The sequence below is a fragment of the Lepidochelys olivacea genome (genome assembly GCF_965140295.1).
Source record: "Lepidochelys olivacea isolate rLepOli2 genome assembly, chromosome: 1".
In the NCBI taxonomy this organism is placed as follows: domain Eukaryota; kingdom Metazoa; phylum Chordata; order Testudines; family Cheloniidae; genus Lepidochelys; species Lepidochelys olivacea.
The window spans coordinates 48932094-48955942 of record NC_140411.1 but is presented as its reverse complement, the minus strand read 5'-3'; the positions used below and the strand labels follow the sequence as shown (position 1 = coordinate 48955942).

The following is a 23849-nucleotide window of genomic DNA, read 5'->3' as shown; positions in this document are numbered from 1 at the left end:
CTGACCTAAATATCTATGAGTCCCTGGGGGGCCACCAGGGGGTGAGAAGTGGGGGGTAGGATAAGGGGTAGGGGCAAGGGCAGGGGCCGGGCCATGCCTGGCTGTTTGGAGAGACACAGCCTCCCCTAACCGACCCTCCATACAATTCAGAAACCGGATGCGGCCCTCAGGCCAAAAGGTTTGCCCGCCCCTGTTCTAGGCTCTTCCCTTTTTCTGGAGGTGATAGATCAGATCACCTTCCTAACAGCCCCAGATTGCCTTATTTCAATATGACTAGTTTGGAATGTAAAGATGTGACCGTTCACTTCCCAGCTTATGGCTGCTCCCACTGCTTAGCCAAAGGCCTTAGCTTAAGAACAGGGCCTCAGATGGTCACAGTGAGAAAAGGCCCTACAAACAGGCAAACTGTGATTCTTTCTTTCTTTCATAACTAGTTAAGTGGTAAAAATACACCTAAATTCTTAAAGTATAGGCCTTTGCAAACAGACCTGAATATCTATATCCTAACAGCTTGTATTGGGTGAATTGAAAAATATTTTGTTTTTTTACAGTGCAAGTTATTGTAATAAAAAATATAGAGTGAGCACTGTATGCGTGTTGTAATTCAAAATCTTTGAAAATGTAGAAAACGTCAAAAATATTGAACAATAGAATACCATTTATTTAAACAGTGCGATTAATTTTTTTTAATCACTTGAAAGCCCTAATTTTGGCACATGCCTACAAAGGTAGAATCATACATTAAAAACAAATCTTTAGAACTGGAAATAACATTTTAAACAGAAGTACAAAAAATGTACAAAATATTTGTGTCATATACAATAGTAGAAAATGTCTAAAATTAGTTTAAAAGATATTTAAAATTTGTTGACTAGTCCCTTTATATGAGAAGTCCAGCAACATTTAATGCTGTATTCTAACAATGTGAGTATTATTCCACTCCACATAGAATATTTTTCTGAACAAGCAAGATGAAGGTATTTGGGCAAGTATATACAGTAATAGACAGCTTCAAACAGAATAAAAAGACTACTGTACAGTATGCATGAGCTTAATAAAATTACACGAAGGCCAGCAGTAAAATACAGAACTTCATGACAATGTTGATTATAAAGGATATGGTATATTAGGTTTATTACTAAAGTCAGTTTTATTCAGACACCATACATATAGAAAAAAATTAGTCACCAGGGCCAGCTGTCACCATGTCAAATTGCATAATTGAAAACTTATTAAAATTCAGAATCCCATTTTTCATATTGTTATTCAGTCTAAACTTTGCAAGATGTAAGATTGCTATTAATACAGTTTCCAAGGCCTGCTTTACAGGTATCCTGGAAAGAAAGAATTTTGTGGCAGAGAGACAAGTTCTCAGCTATCATAAGTCTTTCTTTGATTCATAACGTAATTACCAGGGTGCTCCCAGTGTCTATGGCAATGTGGATTCTCACCAATATCTGGAAGTGTCTACAAAATACTCTGAAATTTAGTCTTCCACCAAGTCATCAAGAATGTCAGTCATTTTAATCTCAGGAGCCATGTGTACTGTATGCAGCTGTTTCTTAAGAAGTTCTTCCATGATCAATCATTCAATGGGGGAGATGATGTATGGCTCAACCATTGTTAACAGTGGCTGATTTTAAAAAGCTTTTAAAGTCATGACCCATCTGACACTTTAAATATTACCAGTAAAACACACAAGATAAATGAAGACATCAAACTAACAAATTACAGATAATAAAAAAAATAAATCTCAAACTATGAGAGCTAAAGTGAATGTACAGCCTTGTTTTGTCTTAAAGCCTCCTTTGGAAAGAGATTTATTACTACTGATGGGTTTTATACTGAAATTTTTTTACCTGTAAAAGAACAGCAATAAGTGGAAAACATTTTAAGTAACAAAACACACTGTGATTTAAGTAACAATATTCAAGTTTAGGATTTTTACTAACTGGTTTACTGTACCAGAAGATAGTGTACTTGCTTCAAGGCATAACTTGTAGTGTCAAATTTCAGTCATCTCCAAGTGAGATAGCAGCATACCCAGACCACTTTAAAAAAAAGTACAAGTATAGCAACATTGGACTCATTTAGCACTTCCCACGGGAGGCTCTGAAAGGGTTTTACAAACATCAGTGAAGCTTCAACACTCCTGAGAGAGAGATTAAATGTTATTCCCATTTTACATATTTTTGGAAATAGAAGCACAGAGAGCTTAAGCAGCATGTGGCTGAGGTGGGAACAGAATTTTGATCTTCTGATTCCCTGTCCTCTGCCTTAACCACAAGATTCTATTCCCCCACCCTCAAATTTCTAGATCAACAGTTGGACCTCAGGTTCCCAGGACTGGGAAAACAATCTTTGATACTATACCCAGCTTCTAGATTCACAACAGCCTGGTCAGTCCTCAAGTCTTGACCAGCCTCAGAAACATGTTTAAAAATACACTTAAACATAGATCAAAACAGATTGCAGTAAAACTAGTTTGTAACCCTGCTAGGCTTACTTGTGTGGACAGGGATCAAAGAACAGTTTTAAACATTTTTTAATGAAGATTGTTTGGCTTAACATAGTTTGGCCAGCATTGTAAGAAAGTTCAGAAATTGCAGCAAAAAGGTGTTTAAATATGATTCCACAGCCAGCGATGACAGGGCCGAACTTGGATCTTTATTGGAACACTGTGATAAGTTTCCTAACCAACAATTTGAGACCTATTCTCACATTGCCAAGTCTTCAGGAGAACCATGCTAATCACCTCGTCATCCGGGTTTAGGCAAAGCAAGCGAAGTAGCAATCACAGAAGAGTTCTGTACTCAGTGTGTGTTGCAGTAGTAAGCAAACAGACTTGGTGTTATGGAAAGAGGAAAGGAGGAGCCACACAATACCCACTGACAACTCTGCTTCCCATGGAGATGCCCTTTTCAAAAGAAAGAGGATCATGCTGGGGGATGGAAGAGTAAAGAATAGAGCAGAATCCCCTCCTGGTATCCTAGAAGACACAAACAACGAAGAGTTCCCTCACTCCTCCCTTCTCAAACTTCTCGCTCCTGCAATGCGTTGATGTGCATTTGCATTCTCAGTTGAAAGTCTTATGATTTGTATACCAATTTCATGAATAGTTTTGGTCTTCCTTCTGATTCTTGAACTCGTGGAGTTCAACATATTCTCACAGGAGGATTTGTTAAAGATGGTTGTGGTGTCAGACTGCAGTTAAAAGCATCTACCGAATCTGAAAAATAGTAAGAAGAGCATGGTTTACAACAAGCCTACTAAGAAATAAACAAACCAGTAAGGCTCACCACCAAAGCATGAGCAAGAAGTGATTTAGTTACAAGTTTGAAGAGTAAAGAAGCTGAGTGCTCTAGAGCACCAAAAAGGAGATTAAGGGAGATTTTCAGAAGCACACAGGGCAGCTAGACACCCAACTCCCACTGAAAGTTAAGAGAAGGGGAAAAATTTTCCCTTCTTGGGATAAAAAGCCTTTGCTGGACAATTAGTAGTATTTCACATATTTAAAGCCTCATCTCCTCTATAAAGAAAGGTTGCTTACCAGTAATTCGCAAAAAGAAAAGGAGTACTTGTGGCACCTTAGAGACTAACCAGTTTATTAGAGCATAAGCTTTCGTGAGCTACAGCTCACTTCCTCAGATGCATATCGTGGAAACTGCAGCAGGCTTTATATATACACAGAGAATATGAAACAATACCTACTCCCACCCCACTGTCCTGCTGGTAATAGCTTATCTAAAGTGATCATCAGGTGGGCCATTTCTAGCACAAATCCAGGTTTTGTGAAAACCTGAAAACAAGAAAACCTGGATTTGTGCTAGAAATGGCCCACCTGATGATCACTTTAGATAAGCTATTACCAGCAGGACAGTGGGGTGGGAGTAGGTATTGTTTCATATTCTCTGTGTATATATAAAGCCTGCTGCAGTTTCCACGATATGCATCTGAGGAAGTGAGCTGTAGCTCACGAAAGCTTATGCTCTAATAAACTGGTTAGTCTCTAAGGTGCCACAAGTACTCCTTTTCTTTTTGCGAATACAGACTAACACGGCTGTTACTCTGAAACTTACCAGTAATTGTTCTTCAAGAGTAGCCTCTGGTATTCACAGCTTGTGGGATTTGACACCACTTTTGCTGAGCTGCAGAACTGCCTTGAAAAGCCATGTCTGTTGGGGATTCCACAAGTGTTCCTGTGTGATGGTGACGCAGTCACCCTACTCTATATACAAGAGCATGCAGCTTTTCAAGGTAGTTCAGTGCCAGAGGTGCCAGATCCCACAAGTGGGAATATCCAGAGGTCCTCAAAAAAAAAACCAAAAACCACACAAGTTTGACAATGGTTGTTAAGCTCTGTTGAATCTCAGCCCACATTCTAATAGATCAGGCTGAACTGCGTGGCTATATCTGGGCCATGTTCTAGCCAGATTCAAAAACTGTGGAGGGAATTAGGCTAAATTCTCTAGATAGAATAATTTTAGCCTGATTAGAACATAGTTCAGCACAATATTCACAGACCAAGCTCCAAAATATATTCGAAAAGACAAGTCAATAGGCTAAAGAATTTAATTATAACTGTCAAAACTGTTTCTCTGTCATAGATGGGGCCTTTGACTTAGTACAGTTTAGGGGTATGGTTAAGTTCCCACGCATGCCACAAAATGGAATATGTTTTAACTGTGCTGTGGGGATAATGCAGAGGAGACTTTAGGCCCTGTTCACTTTTCAGCTGTAACCAAGCTCAGGACACATTTACAACAAGGTTAGAAGGTTTAGCATAGTTGGGATGTAGCCAAGGCTAAAGCACTGGACAATCCAGAAAGATGGGGGCTTAGTTTTATTTGTGCATTATGAGCAGGAGCATTAGTTTGTCACTGTGTTAGTTACAAATTGGCAAAAAAGTGGAGGTGTTTCTTGCTTCTCTCCCATCTCCTTTTCCTTATCCTCCTGTTGGTTTTTGATACAGTGGTTATAGTTCTAATGTGTCAAGAGTTAAAGAGCTTCTTTTTAAAGAAAAGTGGGGGAGGCTGAGAAGAGTATAAAGAAAGGGAAGAGAAGAGGAGGGAAAGATGAAATTGGGAAAAGTAGTATGGAACAGATGAGAGGAAAAGGAGGTACAAGACAAAAAAGAAAAAAGGTGGAGGAGATAAAGGAAGCAAGAGGAGAGGAGATGGGGACAGCCAGTCCCTCAAAATAACCTAAAGCAGAAACTCCCATCCATTTCTATTTTTCTTTTAAAAAACCACAAAGTATTCTTAAATATCATGTTTTAAAAATCTTAATCATAATAAACCTACAAAAAACACAGGAAAGCACTATTAAAGCTCATAGACAGCTCCAGTTTCTGTAATTAACCAAAACAAAGTTTTATTTCAGCTGTCTACAGCTGACATTGTGGGTTGCAGGTATGTGTGCACAAGTCATGCCATCCTGTAAAAAAGCAGGACATTTTGAAAAGATTGCAGAGGAGACACAAAGAACCTGCCAATAGCATGGACAATTACCTACTGTATGCACTCAACTTGGGTGAACATTTTTACAAATTTAGTCTTATAACAATGAAATATTTTTTTACAAACTAGTTGACAATTGGTTATGGGGCATTTGATTATTGGATTTACAGAATTATTTATGCAACACCAAAAAATGTGCAAATTCCTTTGCAGCCCAAATAAATCATGCCATGATTTCCCTCCTCTCTGCCAAAGAACTTGCACTCTAATTATGGCTGTGATACAAGTGATTTTAATGATACGTGCATGGGTTAGAGCAGGAAAAGTGTTAAGAGTAAATATTACCTGAGCTTGGTTTTTCAAAGCCCTGTGTTGTATATAACAAAATCATTCTCTATGTCACAAAGATATGCTAAATGATGTTGGTTTTACATTGCTCACTGCACAGCTTCACCTTTAACTGAAGGTACACACTAATTATTGAAATGATGTAGGAGACATTTGAAATTGCTGGTTTAAAAAATGGAATTGCAGACATCCAGAATTTGTTTCAGGGGACATTTCTGAATTTTGTATAATCCTGATTTTAGATAATCAGAGTTCAAATAATTGGGGTTGAGTTACAGTATATTAAAAAGCAGTAACAGTAGGATTTTGTCTTGTATGATATCAACCTACCTCGAGGGAACACTGAATTTTCTGTCTGAAAAACTGTTCAAACGGACATAAGGTTCACTCATTTTTTCTAGAAACATAGTGATTATTTCCTTCTTTTCCGGACTGGTATTGGACAAATTCAAAACTTTCCCAGTCACTGCAACTGTGTTTTTGCTGATCCCAAACCAATAGAAGAAATCAAACAGGGCATCAGATTTGAACTCATAGGAAAAGCTCAAGTCTTCTCCGGTAACTAAATGGCTTCCTGGAGGGAAAAAACTCTTGACAACTTCTTGGAAATCAAACTGGAGGGAAAAAAAAAAAATTAAATGTTTAAAACCACGTAAGGCATGATCTCTGCCGCAAAGAGCTTACAACTTATACTTTAGATGTGACATCCTATTTAAAAAACCCAAAACTTACCCATAGAATTTGAATCTGCAGTTGCAGATATGGAGACCCTGCAGCATTCTAATCCCCTATACCACACAGCTGTCTATCACTAGCGTCACTGCTTTGACATTTGACTCACTTTCCCCTTGCTTTCCTTGTGATTGGGGCGAGAGGGGGACACAGCAACGGTGCAGAAAGAGTGTTAAAGCAGTGACCCTAGCGATACTAGCAGGTGCAGTGATGCTTTCAAATAAACTTAATATAATGGGCAAGGGAGTTGCACGAAGAGATATTTGAATACTGAACTCCTATGATTATAGTTCCTTTTTGCCCCTAGAGATGGCCTATATCTGTATTGTCAGAATTTCCTCATCCTTAAAACATTAACCTGACAAACTTCACTTGTCCTAGATTTTTTGCGCCACGAAGACAAGAGTGAAGGGTGAAAACTACATTAGTCTGACAAGCGTCTAATCTTACAGCAGCAAAAAAATTCAAGTTAAAGCTCAAATTCCATGCTCATGACTATACCATGGTCTTCTCAGTAAAAAATGTGCTGAAACCACACATTTTAGCAGACTTCTGTAGAACATGAAGACTGCCTACTACCAACCAGATCTTACCCGTTTATAAATATGTACTTCATGGTGCAGATGGCCATGGGAGAGATTTTCAGATCTGCACTTCAGAAACACAGGATCAACTAGCTAATTGCTAATAAAATAGCTAATCCTATTTTGGGGGATAGACTATATCCTAGTGCCTCATTCTGGCTTCACAGCACAAAATATACTTCTTAGAAGTTCTCTTGCCTGAAAGGATATTAATTGTCTTCCTACCAAGGGACAGCATTATCAAAAGTATATTTGAGTGCAAACCTAATTATCAGAGCCTACATTTTCTGAATTGCATATACAGATGTGTGCATGAAAAACTTGCACATGCAATTACAGTGATTGTACAGGCAACTGCAAAAATGACATGCACAAATGGCTATTAGACATCTAAATAGTCATTTGTACACATAATTTATTCATGCATGCAGAGCACATATTTCTGCAATTCTAGGAATAATGTCTAAGGCCAGGTCTACATTAGAAACTTTTACCAGTACAGCAACGCTGGTTGGGTATGGGATTTTTTTGTGACATTTCTATACTGGCAAAAGCCCTAGTGTAGATACAGTTATACCAGCACAAAAGTGTTTTGCCAGGATAGGTTATTTAGTTTGCCAAGCCAGTCTAAGTTGCACTGGCAAAAGCATTTTTTTGCCAGTATAAACTGCATCTTTCATAGAGGAGTTTGCCGTTGTAACTATAGCAACAAATCTTTTTTTAATGTAAACCTAGCCTAAGTATCAGATATGCATGACCTAGCATCACACATTTTACATACACAATTTGCTTTGTGAAGTGCTGCTCACACATGATGGTATAAAACACTTAGTTGAACACGATGCCAATGTTTTCATCCCAGAGGAAGTTTTAAAAAGATATATACTTTTCAGTTCATTCATCATTAGATATGCTTTTTTCCTTTTGAAAATTCAGAATGTTGGTCTGAACAAAATGAATACTGATTTCCTTTACAGAACGTTAAGCAATACTGGAGTAACATTCAACAAGTCTCAGATGAAAATGCTACAGTCAGGTTTCAATGTAATTCATTTATTGCTTTATGACCTCTAAGTCCTCTTGAGACTGTTGCAATCCACATAACACCCCCTATAATAATTTTGCATCTCTGATTTTTCTTACAGATATGAAGAAACATGTAACCTGATATATAGTTAGCTAGGCCCAGATCCTCAAAAGAATTTAGGCACTTAACTCCCTTTATTAGCAATTAGCTAATTGATCATGTGTTTCTGAAGTGCAGATCTGAAAATCTCTCCCAGGGCCATCTGCAAAGTGAAGTACATTTAAATAAAATCCATTAGGCATGTACATACCTTAGGATCTGGGCTTTAGTGACTACACATCTGGAGGTGAAAGACATAAATAATTCCAACTAAGTTGAATTCCAAAGTTGACATTTAATTTACACAAATTGTATTCCTTTGAGTCATCTTTTTCTGTTACACTGTAATGGACTAGTGCTACTTTATGTTTCCACCTACTTTTAGTCAGACCGTATTCCTTTTTTGGGATGGAGGGGGCCTGGTGGGGATGGAAATGCCTAACACAACCAGCTTCATCTGCAGATCTGGTAATCCACGCTTTACAAAAGATCATGATGTAGCTGAAATATAGTACTAAATGGAGTAGGCTACCTATGATTCTATGATTCTAAATGCTCACATATTGTTTGCAGTGTTGTTGTAGCCATGTTGGTCCCAGGATATCAGAGAGGCAAGATGGGTGAGGTAATATCTTTTATTGGACCACCTTCTGTTGATGAAAGAGGCAAGCTTCTGAGCTACACAGAGCTGTTCCTCTGTGTTTGGAAAAGGTACTCAAGAGAGTCACCGCTAAATACAAGGTGGAACAGATTGTTTAGCATAATTCGTTAACACAAGTTATAAGAGCCCATTCAAGGTAAAATGGCCCGTTAGTCTGTAATCCACTAACCTCCCCTTTTTTGTGCTATGACTGCAGAGATGCTATCACAATCAGTGGTAATAAGATACTGGATTTGTGGTTTATTACAACAAGCTGTAACCCACTAACCACCCCTTTCTTGTCCTATGACTGTGGAGGTGATAACTGGCCACATCATCTTGAATGGTCTCTTACAATGCACATTATGTACAACATTAAAATAGACTGGTATAATGTTGTTATGGTTCACAGTATTTTACAGATTAGTTTCATTTGCAGGAACGAATTTGGTTACCCTTTTGGGTACTCTCACAACAACAACAACATTTTATGTCCTCTGCTCAATAGGATCCATTGAATGCTTTTAACTTCATCAGATTAAAAATAAATGAGGGCAAAATTTGACACTTACTTGCTAGGAATGTAAAACAAAACAAAAAAACCACTCTAAAACACAGAACTTTGAGTTTGGCAACTAAAGAACATCTGTTTATTTGCAAGTTTCCTCCAGAAACCATTTTGGTTTGTGCCTCACACAAGCCAAAAGGAAAGTTAATGTTAAGTACAAACAGCTTTGAGTATCTTATTAACAGCACATATCCAGGACTCACCCGCAGTTTGTAACTTTCTCCGAACACTGAGGATATTATTGTGTTCATTCCATGCTCTATCTGTCTTCTTATCTTAGGATGTCGTGTGTTCACGATAAATGCGTACGTTTTTTCTGAAACTGATACAGTTAAAATGTCACTAATTCCTACATCTGACATCAGCAATATTCATTAACATGCACTGAAGTCTTTAGACCAGTGGCTCTCAACCTTTCCAGACTATTGTACCCCTTTCAAGGGTCCGACTTGTCTGCATACCTCACGTTTCACCTCACTTAAAAGCTACTGGCTTACAAAAATCAGACCTAAAATAGTGAAGTGTCACAGCCACGCTATTACTGAAAAATTGCTGACTTTCTAATCTTTACCATATAATTATAAATTAGAATATGAATATTGTACTTACCTTTCAGCGTATAGTATATAGAGCAGTATAAACAAGTCATTGTATGAAATTTTAGTTTGTACTGACTTCGCTAGTACTTTTTATGTAGCCTGTTGTAAAACTATGTAGCCTGTTGTAAAACTAGGCAAATATTTAAATGAGTTGATGTAGCCCCTGGAAGACCTCTACATACCCCCAGGAGTATCCCTGGTTGAGAACCACTGATTTAGACCATTCTCTACCCATATCCCAAATATTACTGGCTGAATTTTCTTCTAATACAGTTCAGGCAGGCCTTGTGCAAGAATCCCCACATAGGTCTGTTAATGCACATAAAACAACTGGATAAATGGTGTGATCACATCTCCCTGTAGTAGCAAGCCCCAGCAACTGGTAAAGCCTGAACAGCTATTTGGAGCAGATACTGGAGAACTCCTTTAGCTCCATGTTAGAAGCCTGTGGTTTTGGTGTCAAAGGTAACGGATTTGATCCTCTCCGATGACCCTGATATATGTACGTCTGCACCGCTCTTTAGGGAGCCATGCTGCCATTGGATCCACACCTATATAATAACTACTCCTGAGGGAATTACATGCCAAAATATTAAAAATTCTGAAAATTTTATTGGTCAGTAAATAAAAGTGAAGGCTCCAACATGGCAGTGGGGAGCACAGGTCACTGGCTGCACAGAGGTGGGAAATCACCCTGCCTCCACCCCACACACATACTAGGAGGTGAGGTTGTACCCAACCCTGCCCCAGAAGCACCCCAGGGCCCTGCCCCTCTATGCCAAGTGCACCAGGTGTGGGCAGGCAAGGTCAGCCCAGCAGGGTCCAAGTGTGCTGGGGATCCAGGTGTGGTGTGAGAGGCAATCTGGGTGTGGGCAGCTCAGTGGGGGAGTCCAGCTTCGGCGGGGTGGTGGGGGGCAGATCTGAGGGGCTCATGGGGAGCTTCTGGGTGCAGGAGGTGAGGCTTCTTGGGGCGGGCGGGGTGGGGGGATGTCTGGATGCATGGGGGAGCAGCTCCCCATACAGTGACCCCTATCCCTACAGCTGAAGATTGAAGGTGCAGGAAAACGGTGGGGAGAGGGATGAGGAGCTTCCTGCAGATGGGGGGAGATTTCTGGGGGTGGGTCTGACCCAGCCCCAACTGCTCTGTGCAGAGAAAGAGGAAGACCCCCTTCCGCCGCCTCCAACCCAGCCAGGACTAGCAGTTGAGCCCAGCGCTGATAGGAGCCACCAGCTGGGGCATCCCCATAGGCATAGTTTGATGGCTATCTTGGGGTATGGGGGTGACGCAAGATCCTTTGACTCACTGGCTCCCTTCCCCCTACCTCGAGTGGTACCTAGGCTGCCAGTGCAGGGGATGGACCTGCTTAACAGGGGAGCCCCAGCGGCTGCCACCGAGGGGATGCCACATGCCAGGCTCCGGCTTCCCCTGCGCCCCCCCTCCATTCCTCTATCCACTTCTCTTCCCCATCCCATGCCCCTTCCTCCCCCACTTCCCTCTATGCGTATGCACAACGTGCCCCACTGTCGAAGTCAGTCAGTGGGCACCCATCAAGGATATGTGACAGTCTGAAGTTGACCGCAGCTGCATTGTAGATCATTAGAAAAATCTCATTTAAAGAGATTGTCCACACAGTTGCCCTGTCCTGTTCGAAACCGGTTCAGAGATGACCACAGGTGCCTTGGCCAGTCAAAACCTGGTGGACAAGTGGTTGGGTCAGTGACGAGAGAGTGATTAATGACTGCTGTCACCGACCACACGTTGTGCCAAGCAGATTCCACAGTCTTGTCCTGCAGTGGCATAAATCACCATAAAGGACATCTAGAAGACAGGCCAGGAGGCAGGTGGTTGAAGAAGTCAGATTACAAAGGCAGGTTGCTATTCTCACAGATCTTGGCCAGCAGCATGACAGAGACCTTCTCGCAGTGAATACGGGGCGGTGCTAAATTACCAAGTATTGGTAGCTGTGGCAACGGATTAGCCCATAAAGTCCTGGCAACAATATGCTTTGTTAAGCCTCATGTGAGACGAGTGATACCAGACAGGAGCACAGTACTCTGCTGTTGAATAGCAGAGGGCAAGGGCTGATGTTTTAAGCATCCAGGTGCTCACACCCCAGGTTGAGCTAGCCAATTTTCAGAACAACCTGCTCAGAGCACAGACTTTGGCTGCCATCTTCCTCAAATGGTTGCGGTATGTTAGTGACCTATCCAATGTCACACAAAGGTAAACCGGGTTTGGCTCATGCTGAAGGTGTTGGCCACTGAGGAACACATTTAACTCGTGGCTTGTGCTTGAATTGTGCAGATGAAATACACTAGAAATGGCCTTGGAAAAGCTCGGCTGCAGGCACTGTCGACTACAATAGTCTGCCATGAGCTTCATATCATCATTCAAAGCCGTGTCAATTCCTGAGTTTGGGAGCGGCCGCAGATGTCATTGGCAGAGATAAACTTGCACGAGAGTGTAGCTGGCAGGTTGTTGATGTACACGTTGAACAGCATCGGTGAAAGAACTGAGCCTTGAGGAAGGCTGTTGATCTGACACTTCCAAGAAGTACAGCAGCTGCCCTCTACCTCATCCCCTCCCCCTTCCTCTCCCCATTGTCCCCTGCCCCATCCCTTCTCTTCACCTGGCCCTCTCCCACCCCCTTACCCCATTTCCCCCACCAGAGGCACTCACCCTTGTACCTAAAACAGGACAATGGTCACACAGGGCACATACGTAGGAGGGGAAGATGACTGGCACTAGGACCCAGGGGGTTGTATCCAGCTGCAATCAGCGAGCCAGAGTGCCCACCCTCCCTCACCAGGGAGGAGAGAAACTGCCCTGTCCCATGTCCTCCGCTTCCTGCCCGGGCCCAGATTGTGGGGAGAAGCGCTGAACGAGCCGGAAGTGTGCCAGGGGATATGGAGGATGGGGGTGGGGGGGAAAAGAGGCGCAGCATGGGAATTATGGAGCCCCCGACACGCGCTCCTGGCAGGCTGAGCAGAGCAAGCCCTGGGCAGTTTGGCACTTTCAGAATTTGGGTGGGGGACAGTGGCATGTGACCCCCCCCATGTCCTGCCTCTGTCTGGGGGGCAATGCCCCCTCTGCCTTCCAAACTACGCCCATGGATGTCCCCAAATCCTCCCCCAACACGGTGATTTACCTCTCCACTAGCTACCGTGGGAGCCTAAAACAATGCACACAGGCTTCTGGGAAAGGTGCATGACCACTCTTGCAGCTTCCCTTTACTTCCCTGTTGGAAAGTAATTTTTGTTGTGGGGAAGCAAAGAAATCTGTGGGGTGGCATGAATTCTGTGCACGCATAGTGGCGCACAATTCTAACCCACTACCATAGGGGGTAAAAGTATTAAAACCCAAACTGTCAAAATTAAATACTGCTGCATATTTTGTGGATTTTCTGGGAAACAATGCCTTGTAAAAAGGGTGTAAAACATTTTAGCCCAACTGAAAATTATAAGCAATTGAAAATGGTATTAGAATGGAAGCTGTCACTGTATCCCAAAAGAACAACACAATGGGCCAGATCTTATGCCAATCTACACCAACTGGAGGATCTGTCTCACCCTTTATTTTTAATCAAGCGAGTCTAAACACGAATAATGAAAAGGAACTATATAACATACATACCTTTTGAGGAATAATAATAGTTTGTTCTGACATTTGTGAAGAATACTAGTGGTCTGCTTAGTATAGTTTCTCGGAAGTCTTTATAATCCTGATGGCTGGTGAGTTCTACATCCCTGTTAAAAATCAATTACAACATTAGCAGCTACTCTCTTTGTAGAGTACATTCTTATTAAGCATAATTTTATTTTAAAAAAATCTAATTTGATTTCTACTATTCAAGTTTCCTTTCACATAAAACCATGGAGAAATGCAGGGCTTGAACAAGATTCAGTTAGTTCATTGAGGATGTAGACCAACATTTTCAAACTCTAGTGGCTAAAGCTAGGCATCTAAGGGTATGTCTACACTACAAAATTAGGTCAAATTTATAGAAGTCAATTTTTTAGAAAGCAATTTTATACAGCCGATTGTGTGTGTCCCCACACTAATGCACTAAGCGCATTAAGTCGGCGGAATGCGTCCACAGTACCAAGGCTAGCATCGACTTTTGGAGCGTTGCACTGTAGGTAGCTATCCCAGAGTTCCCACAGTCTCCACCGCCCATTGGAATTCTGGGTTAAGCTCCCAATGCCTGATGGGGCAAAAACATTGTCACGGGTGGTTTTGGGTACATGTTGTCAGTCGCCCCTCCCTCTGTGAAAGCAATGGCAGACAATTGTTTCACGCCTTTTTTCCGTGTGAGCGCCATACTGCTTTCAGCAGACGGTACAGTGGGACTGCTAACCATCATCGTCATCCACTGCCACTCGGCTCTCCTGATGCTATGAATCCACCTCGCAGGTCCTCTTTATGACCGTCATCATCCACCACTTCTGTTGGCACTCTGCTCTCCTAGTGGTCTTGCAGGGCCGCTCCTACTGCAACTCTGCTTGGCTGCTCTTGTCTCGCCATCCCACAGCAAGTGTGCAGCCCGCTCAGCTGTTGTGTCCTGGCAGCAGACAGTGCAGTAGGACTGCAAAACTGGTCATCCAACCACTGCTTTCCCTGCAACTCTGCTCTCCTGCAGACGCCATACCATGGCAAGCATGGAGCCCGCTCAGATCACCGCGGAAGTTATGAGCATTGTAAACCCCTTGCGCATTATCATGCAGTATATGCAGAACCAGAACCTGCAAAAGCAGGCAAGAAGGCAACGGCAGCATGGTGACGAGAGCGATGAAGACATAGACACAGACTTCTCTCAAAGCACAGGCCCCGGCAATTTGGCCATCCTGGAACCCAGGAAACAAGCACAGACTGGTGGAAGCGCACAGTGCTGCGGGTCTGGGATGATTCCCAATGGCTGTGAAACTTTAGCATGCGTAAGGGCACTTTCATGGAACTTTGTGACTTGCTTTCCCCTGTCCTGAAGCGCAAGAATACCAAGATGAGAGCAGCCCTCACAGTTCACAAGTGAGTGGCAATAGCCCTGTGGAAGCTTGCAACGCCAGACAGCTACCGGGTCAGTCAGGAATCAATCTGGAGTGGGCAAATCTACTGTGGGGGCTGCTCTGATGCAAGTAGCCAACGCAATCAAAGATCTGCTGATATCAAGGGTAGTGACCCTAGGAAATGTGCAGGTCATAGTGGATGGCTTTGCTGCAATGGGATTCCCTAACTGTGGTGGGGCCATAGATGGAACCCATATCCCTATCTTAGGACCAGTTCACCAAGGCAGTCAGTACATAAACCGAAAGGGGTAGTTTGCAATGGTGTTGAAAGCACTGGTGGATCACAAGGGACGTTTCACCAACATCAATGTGGGATGGCCAGGAAAGGTACATGACACTCACATCTTCAGAAACTCTGGTCTGTACAAACAGCTGCAGCAAGGGACTTACTTTCCAGACCAGAAAATAACTGTTGGGGATGTTGAAATGCCTATAGTTATCCTTGGGGACCCAGCCTACCCCTTAATGCCATGGCTCATGAAGCCATACCCTGGACAGTCATCAGGAGCTGTTCAACTATAGGCTGAGCAAGTGCAGAATGGTGGCAGAATGTGCATTTAGAGTTTAAAAGCGCGCTGGCGCAGTTTACTGACTTGGTTAGATCTCAGTGAAACCAATATTCCCATTTTTATTACTGCTTGCTGTGTGCCTCTGTCATAAATATAAAGGGAAGGGTAAACCCCTTTGAAATCCCTCCTGGCCAGGGGAAAGCTCCTCTCACCTGTAAAGGGTTAAAAAGCTAAAGGTAACCTCGCTGGCACCTGACCAAAATGACCAATGAGGAGACAAGATACTTTCAAAAGCTGGGAGGAGGGAGAGAAACAAAGGGTCTGTGTCTGTCTGTATGCTGGGTCTTTGCCGGGGATAGACCAGGAATGGAGTCTTAGAACTTTTAGTAAGTAATCTAGCTAGGTATGTGTTAGATTATGATTTCTTTAAATGGCTGAGAAAAGAATTGTGCTGAATAGAATAACTATTTCTGTCTGGGTATCTTTTTTGTAACTTAAGGTTTTGCCTAGAGGGGTTCTCTATGTTTTTGAATCTAATTACCCTGTAAGATATCTACCATCCTGATTTTACAGGGGGGATTTCTTTATTTCTATTTACTTCTATTTTTTATTAAATGTCTTCTTGTAAAAAACTGAATGCTTTTTCATTGTTCTCAGATCCAAGGGTTTGGGTCTGTGGTCACCTATGCAAATTGGTGAGGCTTTTTATCCAACATTTCCCAGGAAAGGGGGGGTGCAAGTGTTGGGAGGATTGTTCATTGTTCTTAAGATCCAAGGGTCTGGGTCTGTAGTCACCTAGGCAAATTGGTGAGGCTTTTTACCAAACCTTGTCCAGGAAGTGGGGTGCAGGGTTTTGGGAAGTATTTTTGGGGGAAAGACGCGTCCAAACAGCTCTTCCGCAGTAACCAGTATTAGTTTGGTGGTGGTAGCGGCCAGTCCAAGGACAACGGGTGGAATATTTTGTACCTTGGGGAAGTTTTGACCTAAGCTGGTAAAGATAAGCTTAGGAGGTTTTTTCATGCAGGTCCCCACATCTGTACCCTAGAGTTCAGAGTGGGGGAGGAACCTTGACATGGTGGCACAGTGGTGGGATTAACCTGAAATCATTTTGAGATCCAGTTGAGATTTTTTGAACTAGAAATACAGATTTTAAAAAGGAAATTTTTTTTTTCCTTTGGAAAGGAAGTCCAGAAAGCAGCTGAAACTGAAAGCTGAAACTGTGGCCAAGCAGAGACAAAAGGGGATTATCTTTGTGAATTGCAGGTTTTCTTTGCCTGGAGGCAGGGTACTTAACTCCTGCAGGGAAATTCACAGTCTTCCAACCCAGAGTTTTTTTTTCTTTTCTTCCTAAAAGTAAATAGGGGGTGTGTGTTCTACCCATTTGCTTTTTCTTTGGGCTGGGTAAGCAGGTTTCCAAGTAGTTGGAGGTTTTTTGCTTTAATTTGGGCCCAGAGCAGAGACAAGGGAATTGTCTTTTTCTGTAGGCTGACAATCACTATCAGAGAATAGGTATTCTATTCCAGCACAGCAAAATTTTACAGCCAAGTTTTGTTTGTTTTTAACTACCTTTACACCCGAGGTTTAGAAATAAACAGAGAGGTTAGAATGGCAAAATCCGCGGCTCGACTACAGCTCGAATTAGCCAAATTTCAGGCTGAGGAAAGACAAAGGGAACATGAAAGACAGATAGAACTCATGCGGCTGAAGAAGGAACAAGAAAGGGAGGCAGCGAGAGAAGCAGAACAACACCAAGCGGCTGCTCACAGGAGAGCTATGGAAGCAAGGGACAAAGAATTGGAGGAGAAAGAAAAAGAGAGGAAGTACATGGAGGAGATGGAGAAGATAAAGGCTCAGCAGAATATCCCAACAAACCCTAGTAATCCTTCTCCAAGTACCACTTCCCATCCCAGAAAGTTCCCCACCTACAAGGCAGGCGATGATACTGAGGCCTTCCTAGAAAACTTCGAAAGGGCCTGCCTTGGGTACAACATCTCTACTGACCAATACATGGTAGAGCTGAGGCCGCAGCTCAGTGGACCCTTGGCTGAGGTGGCAGCTGAAATGCCTAAAGAACACATGAACAAGTATGAACTGTTTAAATCCAAGGCGAGAGTCAGAATGGGGATAACACCCGAGCAGTCTCGTTGGAGGTTCAGAGCCCTAAGGTGGAAACCAGACATGTCATTTACCCGACATGCCTACCACATTGTGAAACATTGGGATGCCTGGATATCAGGAGCAAGTGTTGAATCTCCAGAAAATTTGCCCTTCCTAATGCAAATGGAACAATTCTTAGAGGGTGTTCCTGAGGAAATAGAAAGATACATCCTAGATGGGAAACCCAAAACTGTAATTGAGGCAGGAGAGATTGGAGCCAGATGGGTGGAGGTGGCAGAGAAGAAGAAAACTGGTCGCAGTTGGAGCGGAGACCAGAAGGGACCACCCCAGACCACACCCTATTACCGGGGGCCGCCCAAAGCCCCACCTACCTCCCAAAGAACCCTCCAGACCCCTTATCGTCCCACCACCCCGTTCTCCAGCAACCCACCTCGCCCCAGTGACCCGTCAGCTGGACGATGTTTTAAATGTAACGAGCTGGGGCATGTAAAGGCCAACTGCCCCAAGAACCCCAACAGATTACAGTTCATTGCACCGGAATCACACCAGAGGTCCACAGGCCCAGATACCTCCCAGATACCCTTGGAGCGGAGGGAAACTGTGAGTGTGGGAGGGAAGAAGGTCACCGCGTGGAGGGACACCGGAGCACAAGTGTCAGCTATCCATGCTTCCTTAGTGGACCCCAATTTAATCAACCCAGAGATCCAAGTGACGATTCAACCCTTCAAGTCCAACTCTTTCGATTTGCCTACAGCCAAGTTGCCTGTCCAGTATAAGGGCTGGTCAGGAATGTGGACTTTTGCAGTCTATGATGATTATCCCATCCCCATGCTGTTGGGGGAAGACTTGGCCAATCATGTGAAGCAGGCCAAGAGGGTGGGAACGGTCACCCGCAGCCAGGCTAAACAAGCCGTGAGGCCTAGCTCTGTTCCAGAAACTTCTATCAGGACCCAGTCAGAGGTGATGGACCCGGACCCCAGGCCAATGTCTGCAACAGCAGTAGTGGATCCAGTCCCAGAGACCCAGACGGAACCAGTCCCAGAACCGGAACCAGCCAAACAACCAACACCAGACCCCGTGCCAGCACTGAATCCAGTACTTGCAACCTCAACACCAGAGGGCCCCACCGAACCTGAACTGGCAACAGCTGATAACTCTACACAAGAGGCTCAGCCGGAGCCTGAATCCCAACATAGTGCACCAGCGGAGAGCGGTTCACAGTCAACAGAAACAGCTCCATCCCTTATATCGCTTCCAGAGGGACCAAGCCTATGTCCCCAATCCAATGAGGGACTGATGTCTCCAGCATCAAGGGAACAGTTCCAGACCGAACAGGAAGCAGATGAAAGCCTCCAGAGAGCTTGGACGGCGGCACGGAGCAACCCACCGCCTCTCAGCTCTTCTAATCGATCCAGGTTTGTTATAGAAAGAGGACTTTTATACAAGGAAACTCTTTCTGGTGGACACCAGGAAGACTGGCATCCTCAGAGACAGTTGGTAGTTCCAACTAAATACCGGGCCAAGCTCTTGAGCTTAGCCCACGATCACCCTAGTGGCCATGCTGGGGTGAACAGGACCAAAGACCGTTTGGGGGGGTCATTCCACTGGGAGGGAATGGGCAAGGATGTTTCTACCTATGTCCGGTCTTGTGAGGTGTGCCAAAGAGTGGGAAAACCCCAAGACCAGGTCAAAGCCCCTCTCCAGCCACTCCCCATCATTGAAGTTCCATTTCAGCGAGTAGCTGTGGATATTCTGGGTCCTTTTCCGAAAAAGACTCCCAGAGGAAAGCAGTACATACTGACTTTCATGGATTTTGCCACCCGATGGCCGGAAGCAGTAGCTCTAAGCAACACCAGGGCTAAAAGTGTGTGCCAGGCACTAGCAGACATTTTTGCCAGGGTAGGTTGGCTCTCCGACATCCTCACAGATGCAGGGACTAATTTCCTGGCAGGAACTATGAAAAACCTTTGGGAAGCTCATGGGGTAAATCACTTGGTTGCCACTCCTTACCACCATCAAACAAATGGCATGGTGGAGAAGTTTAATGGAACTTTGGGGGCCATGATACGTAAATTCGTAAATGAGCACTCCAATGATTGGGACCTAGTATTGCAGCAGTTGCTCTTTGCCTACAGAGCTGTACCACATCCCAGTTTAGGGTTTTCCCCATTTGAACTTGTATATGGCTGTGAGGTTAAGGGGCCATTGCAGTTGGTGAAGCAGCAATGGGAGGGATTTACACCTTCTCCAGGAACTAACATTCTGGACTTTGTAACCAACCTACAAAACACCCTCCAAACCTCTTTAGCCCTTGCTAGAGAAAACTTACAGGATGCTCAAAAAGAGCAAAAAGCCTGGTATGATAAACATGCCAGAGAGCGTTCCTTCAAAGTAGGAGACCAGGTCATGGTCTTAAAGGCGCTCCAGGCCCATAAAATGGAAGCATCGTGGGAAGGGCCATTCATGGTCCAGGAGCGCCTGGGAGCTGTTAATTATCTCATAGCATTCCCCACCTCCAACCGAAAGCCTAAGGTGTACCATATTAATTCTCTAAAGCCCTTTTATTCCAGAGAATTAAAGGTTTGTCAGTTTAAAGCCCAGGGAGGAGACGACGCTGAGTGGCCTGAAGGTGTCTACTACGAAGGGAAATGTGCTGGTGGTGTGGAAGAGGTGAACCTCTCCATGACCCTTGGGCGTATGCAGCGACAGCAGATCCAGGAGCTGTGCACTAGCTACGCGCCAACGTTCTCAGCCACCCCAGGACTGACTGAACGGTCATACCACTCCATTGACACAGGTAATGCTTACCCAATTAGGGTCCAACCTTACCGGGTGTCTCCTCAAGCTAAAACTGCTATAGAACGGGAGATCCAGGATATGTTACAGATGGGTGTAATCCGCCCCTCTGAAAGTGCATGGGCATCTCCAGTGGTTCTAGTTCCCAAACCAGATGGGGAAATACATTTTTGCGTGGACTACCGTAAGCTAAATGCTGTAACTCGCCCAGACAACTATCCAATGCCACGCACAGATGAACTATTAGAGAAACTGGGACGGGCCCAGTTCATCTCTACCTTGGACTTAACCAAGGGGTACTGGCAGGTACCGCTAGATGAATCTGCCAAGGAAAGGTCAGCCTTCATCACACATCTCGGGCTGTATGAATTTAATGTACTCCCTTTCGGGCTGCGAAATGCACCCGCCACTTTCCAAAGACTTGTAGATGGTCTCCTAGCGGGATTAGGAGAATATGCAGTCGCCTAGCTTGACGACGTGGCCATATTTTCGGATTCCTGGGCAGACCACCTGGAACATCTACAAAAAGTCCTTGAGCGCATAAGCGAGGCAGGACTAACTGTTAAGGCTAAGAAGTGTCAAATAGGCCTAAACAGAGTGACTTACCTTGGACACCGGGTGGATCAAGGAACTATCAGCCCCCTACAGGCCAAAGTGGATGCTATCCAAAAGTGGCCTGTCCCAAAGTCAAAGAAACAGGTTCAATCCTTCTTAGGCTTGGCCGGTTATTACAGACTATTTGTACCGCACTACAGCCAAATCGCTGCCCCACTGACAGACCTAACCAAAAAGAAACAGCCAAATGCTGTTCAGTGGACCGGAAAGTGTCAGAAGGCCTTTAACAAGCTTAAAGTGACACTCATGTCTGACCCTGTACTAAGGGCCCCAGACTTTGACAAACCGTTCCTAGTAACCACAGATGCGTCCGAGCGTGGTGTGGGAGCAGTTTTAATGCAGAAAGGACCTGATCAAGAATTCCACCCTGTAGTGTTTCTCAGCAAAAAACTGTCTGAGATGGAAAGCAACTGGTCAGTCACTGAAAAAGAATGTTATGCCATTGTCTATGCTCTGGAAAAGCTACGCCCATATGTTTGGGGACGGCGTTTCCACCTGCAAACCGACCATGCTGCACTGAAGTGGCTTCACACCGTCAAGGAAACTAACAAAAAACTTCTTCGGTGGAGTTTAGCTCTCCAAGATTTTGATTTCGACATCCAACACATCTCAGGAGCTTCTAACAAAGTGGCTGATGCACTCTCCCGTGAAAGTTTCCCAGAATCAACTGGTTAAAATCGTCCTTGAGATGTGGAAAATATTGTTAGTCTTTATGTACTTGGTAGTATATTTAGAGATGCATGTGTCTTATTAACTGTTTTTCCTAGAGCTCCAGGAAGAAATCCCAGCCAGTGTTTCACCCTAGCTGAGATTTGGGGGGCGTGTCATAAATATAAAGGGAAGGGTAAACCCCTTTGAAATCCCTCCTGGCCAGGGGAAAGCTCCTCTCACCTGTAAAGGGTTAAGAAGCTAAAGGTAACCTCGCTGGCACCTGACCAAAATGACCAATGAGGAGACAAGATACTTTCAAAAGCTGGGAGGAGGGAGAGAAACAAAGGGTCTGTGTCTGTCTGTATGCTGGGTCTTTGCCGGGGATAGACCAGGAATGGAGTCTTAGAACTTTTAGTAAGTAATCTAGCTAGGTATGTGTTAGATTATGATTTCTTTAAATGGCTGAGAAAAGAATTGTGCTGAATAGAATAACTATTTCTGTCTGGGTATCTTTTTTGTAACTTAAGGTTTTGCCTAGAGGGGTTCTCTATGTTTTTGAATCTAATTACCCTGTAAGATATCTACCATCCTGATTTTACAGGGGGGATTTCTTTATTTCTATTTACTTCTATTTTTTATTAAAAGTCTTCTTGTAAAACACTGAATGCTTTTTCATTGTTCTCAGATCCAAGGGTTTGGGTCTGTGGTCACCTATGCAAATTGGTGAGGCTTTTTATCCAACATTTCCCAGGAAAGGGGGGGTGCAAGTGTTGGGAGGATTGTTCATTGTTCTTAAGATCCAAGGGTCTGGGTCTGTAGTCACCTAGGCAAATTGGTGAGGCTTTTTACCAAACCTTGTCCAGGAAGTGGGGTGCAAGGTTTTGGGAAGTATTTTTGGGGGAAGGACGCGTCCAAACAGCTCTTCCCCAGTAACCAGTATTAGTTTGGTGGTGGTAGCGGCCAGTCCAAGGACAACGGGTGGAATATTTTGTACCTTGGGGAAGTTTTGACCTAAGCTGGTAAAGATAAGCTTAGGAGGTTTTTCATGCAGGTCCCCACATCTGTACCCTATCTGCTGATATCAAGGGTAGTGACCCTAGGAAATGTGCAGGTCATAGTGGATGGCTTTGCTGCAATGGGATTCCCTAACTGTGGTGGGGCCATAGATGGAACCCATATCCCTATCTTAGGACCGGTTCACCAAGGCAGTCAGTACATAAACCGAAAGGGGTAGTTTGCAATGGTGTTGAAAGCACTGGTGGATCACAAGGGACGTTTCACCAACATCAATGTGGGATGGCCAGGAAAGGTACATGACACTCACATATTCAGAAACTCTGGTCTGTACAAACAGCTGCAGCAAGGGACTTACTTTCCAGACCAGAAAATAACTGTTGGGGATGTTGAAATGCCTATAGTTATCCTTGGGGACCCAGCCTACCCCTTAATGCCATGGCTCATGAAGCCATACACAGGCACCCTGGACAGTCATCAGGAGCTGTTCAACTATAGGCTGAGCAAGTGCAGAATGGTGGCAGAATGTGCATTTAGAGTTTAAAAGCGCGCTGGCGCAGTTTACTGACTTGGTTAGACCTCAGAGAAACCAATATTCCCATTTTTATTACTGCTTGCTGTGTGCCTCAATATCTGAGAGAGTAAGGGGGAGACGTTTATGGCGGGGTGGGAAGTTGAGGCAAATCTCCTGGCCGCTGATTACGCGCAGCCAGACACCAGGGTTGTTTGAAGAGCACAGCAGGGCGCGCTGCGCATCAGAGAAGCTTTAAAAACCAGTTTCATGGCTGACCAGCCTACAGTGTGAAAGTTCTGTTTGTTTCTCCTCGATGAAAACCCGCCCCCTTGGTTCACTCTACTTCCCTGTAAGCCAACCGTCCTCCTCTCCCCCCTTCGATCATCGCTTGCAGAGGCAATAAAGTCATTGTTGTTTCAAATTCATGCATTCTTTATTAATTCATCACACAAATAGGGGGATAACTGCCAAGGTAGCCCGGGAGGGGTGGGGGAAGAGGGAAGCACGGGGTA

At 44.0% G+C, this 23849-nt stretch overlaps 1 protein-coding gene across 1 annotated transcript in view; it reads right to left on the bottom strand.

Moving 5' to 3' along the window:
• Window positions 1-782: 782 nt before the first annotated feature.
• MEDAG (mesenteric estrogen dependent adipogenesis) overlaps window positions 783-23849 on the bottom strand; it is a 33462-nt gene continuing 10395 nt past the window's right edge. Inside the window, 5 exon segments of the mRNA XM_084617896.1 lie at window positions 783-3229; window positions 6138-6145; window positions 6147-6421; window positions 9661-9779; window positions 13691-13803. Coding sequence (XP_084474022.1) covers window positions 3156-3229; window positions 6138-6145; window positions 6147-6421; window positions 9661-9779; window positions 13691-13803 — 589 coding nt within the window. The 3' untranslated portion in view covers window positions 783-3155.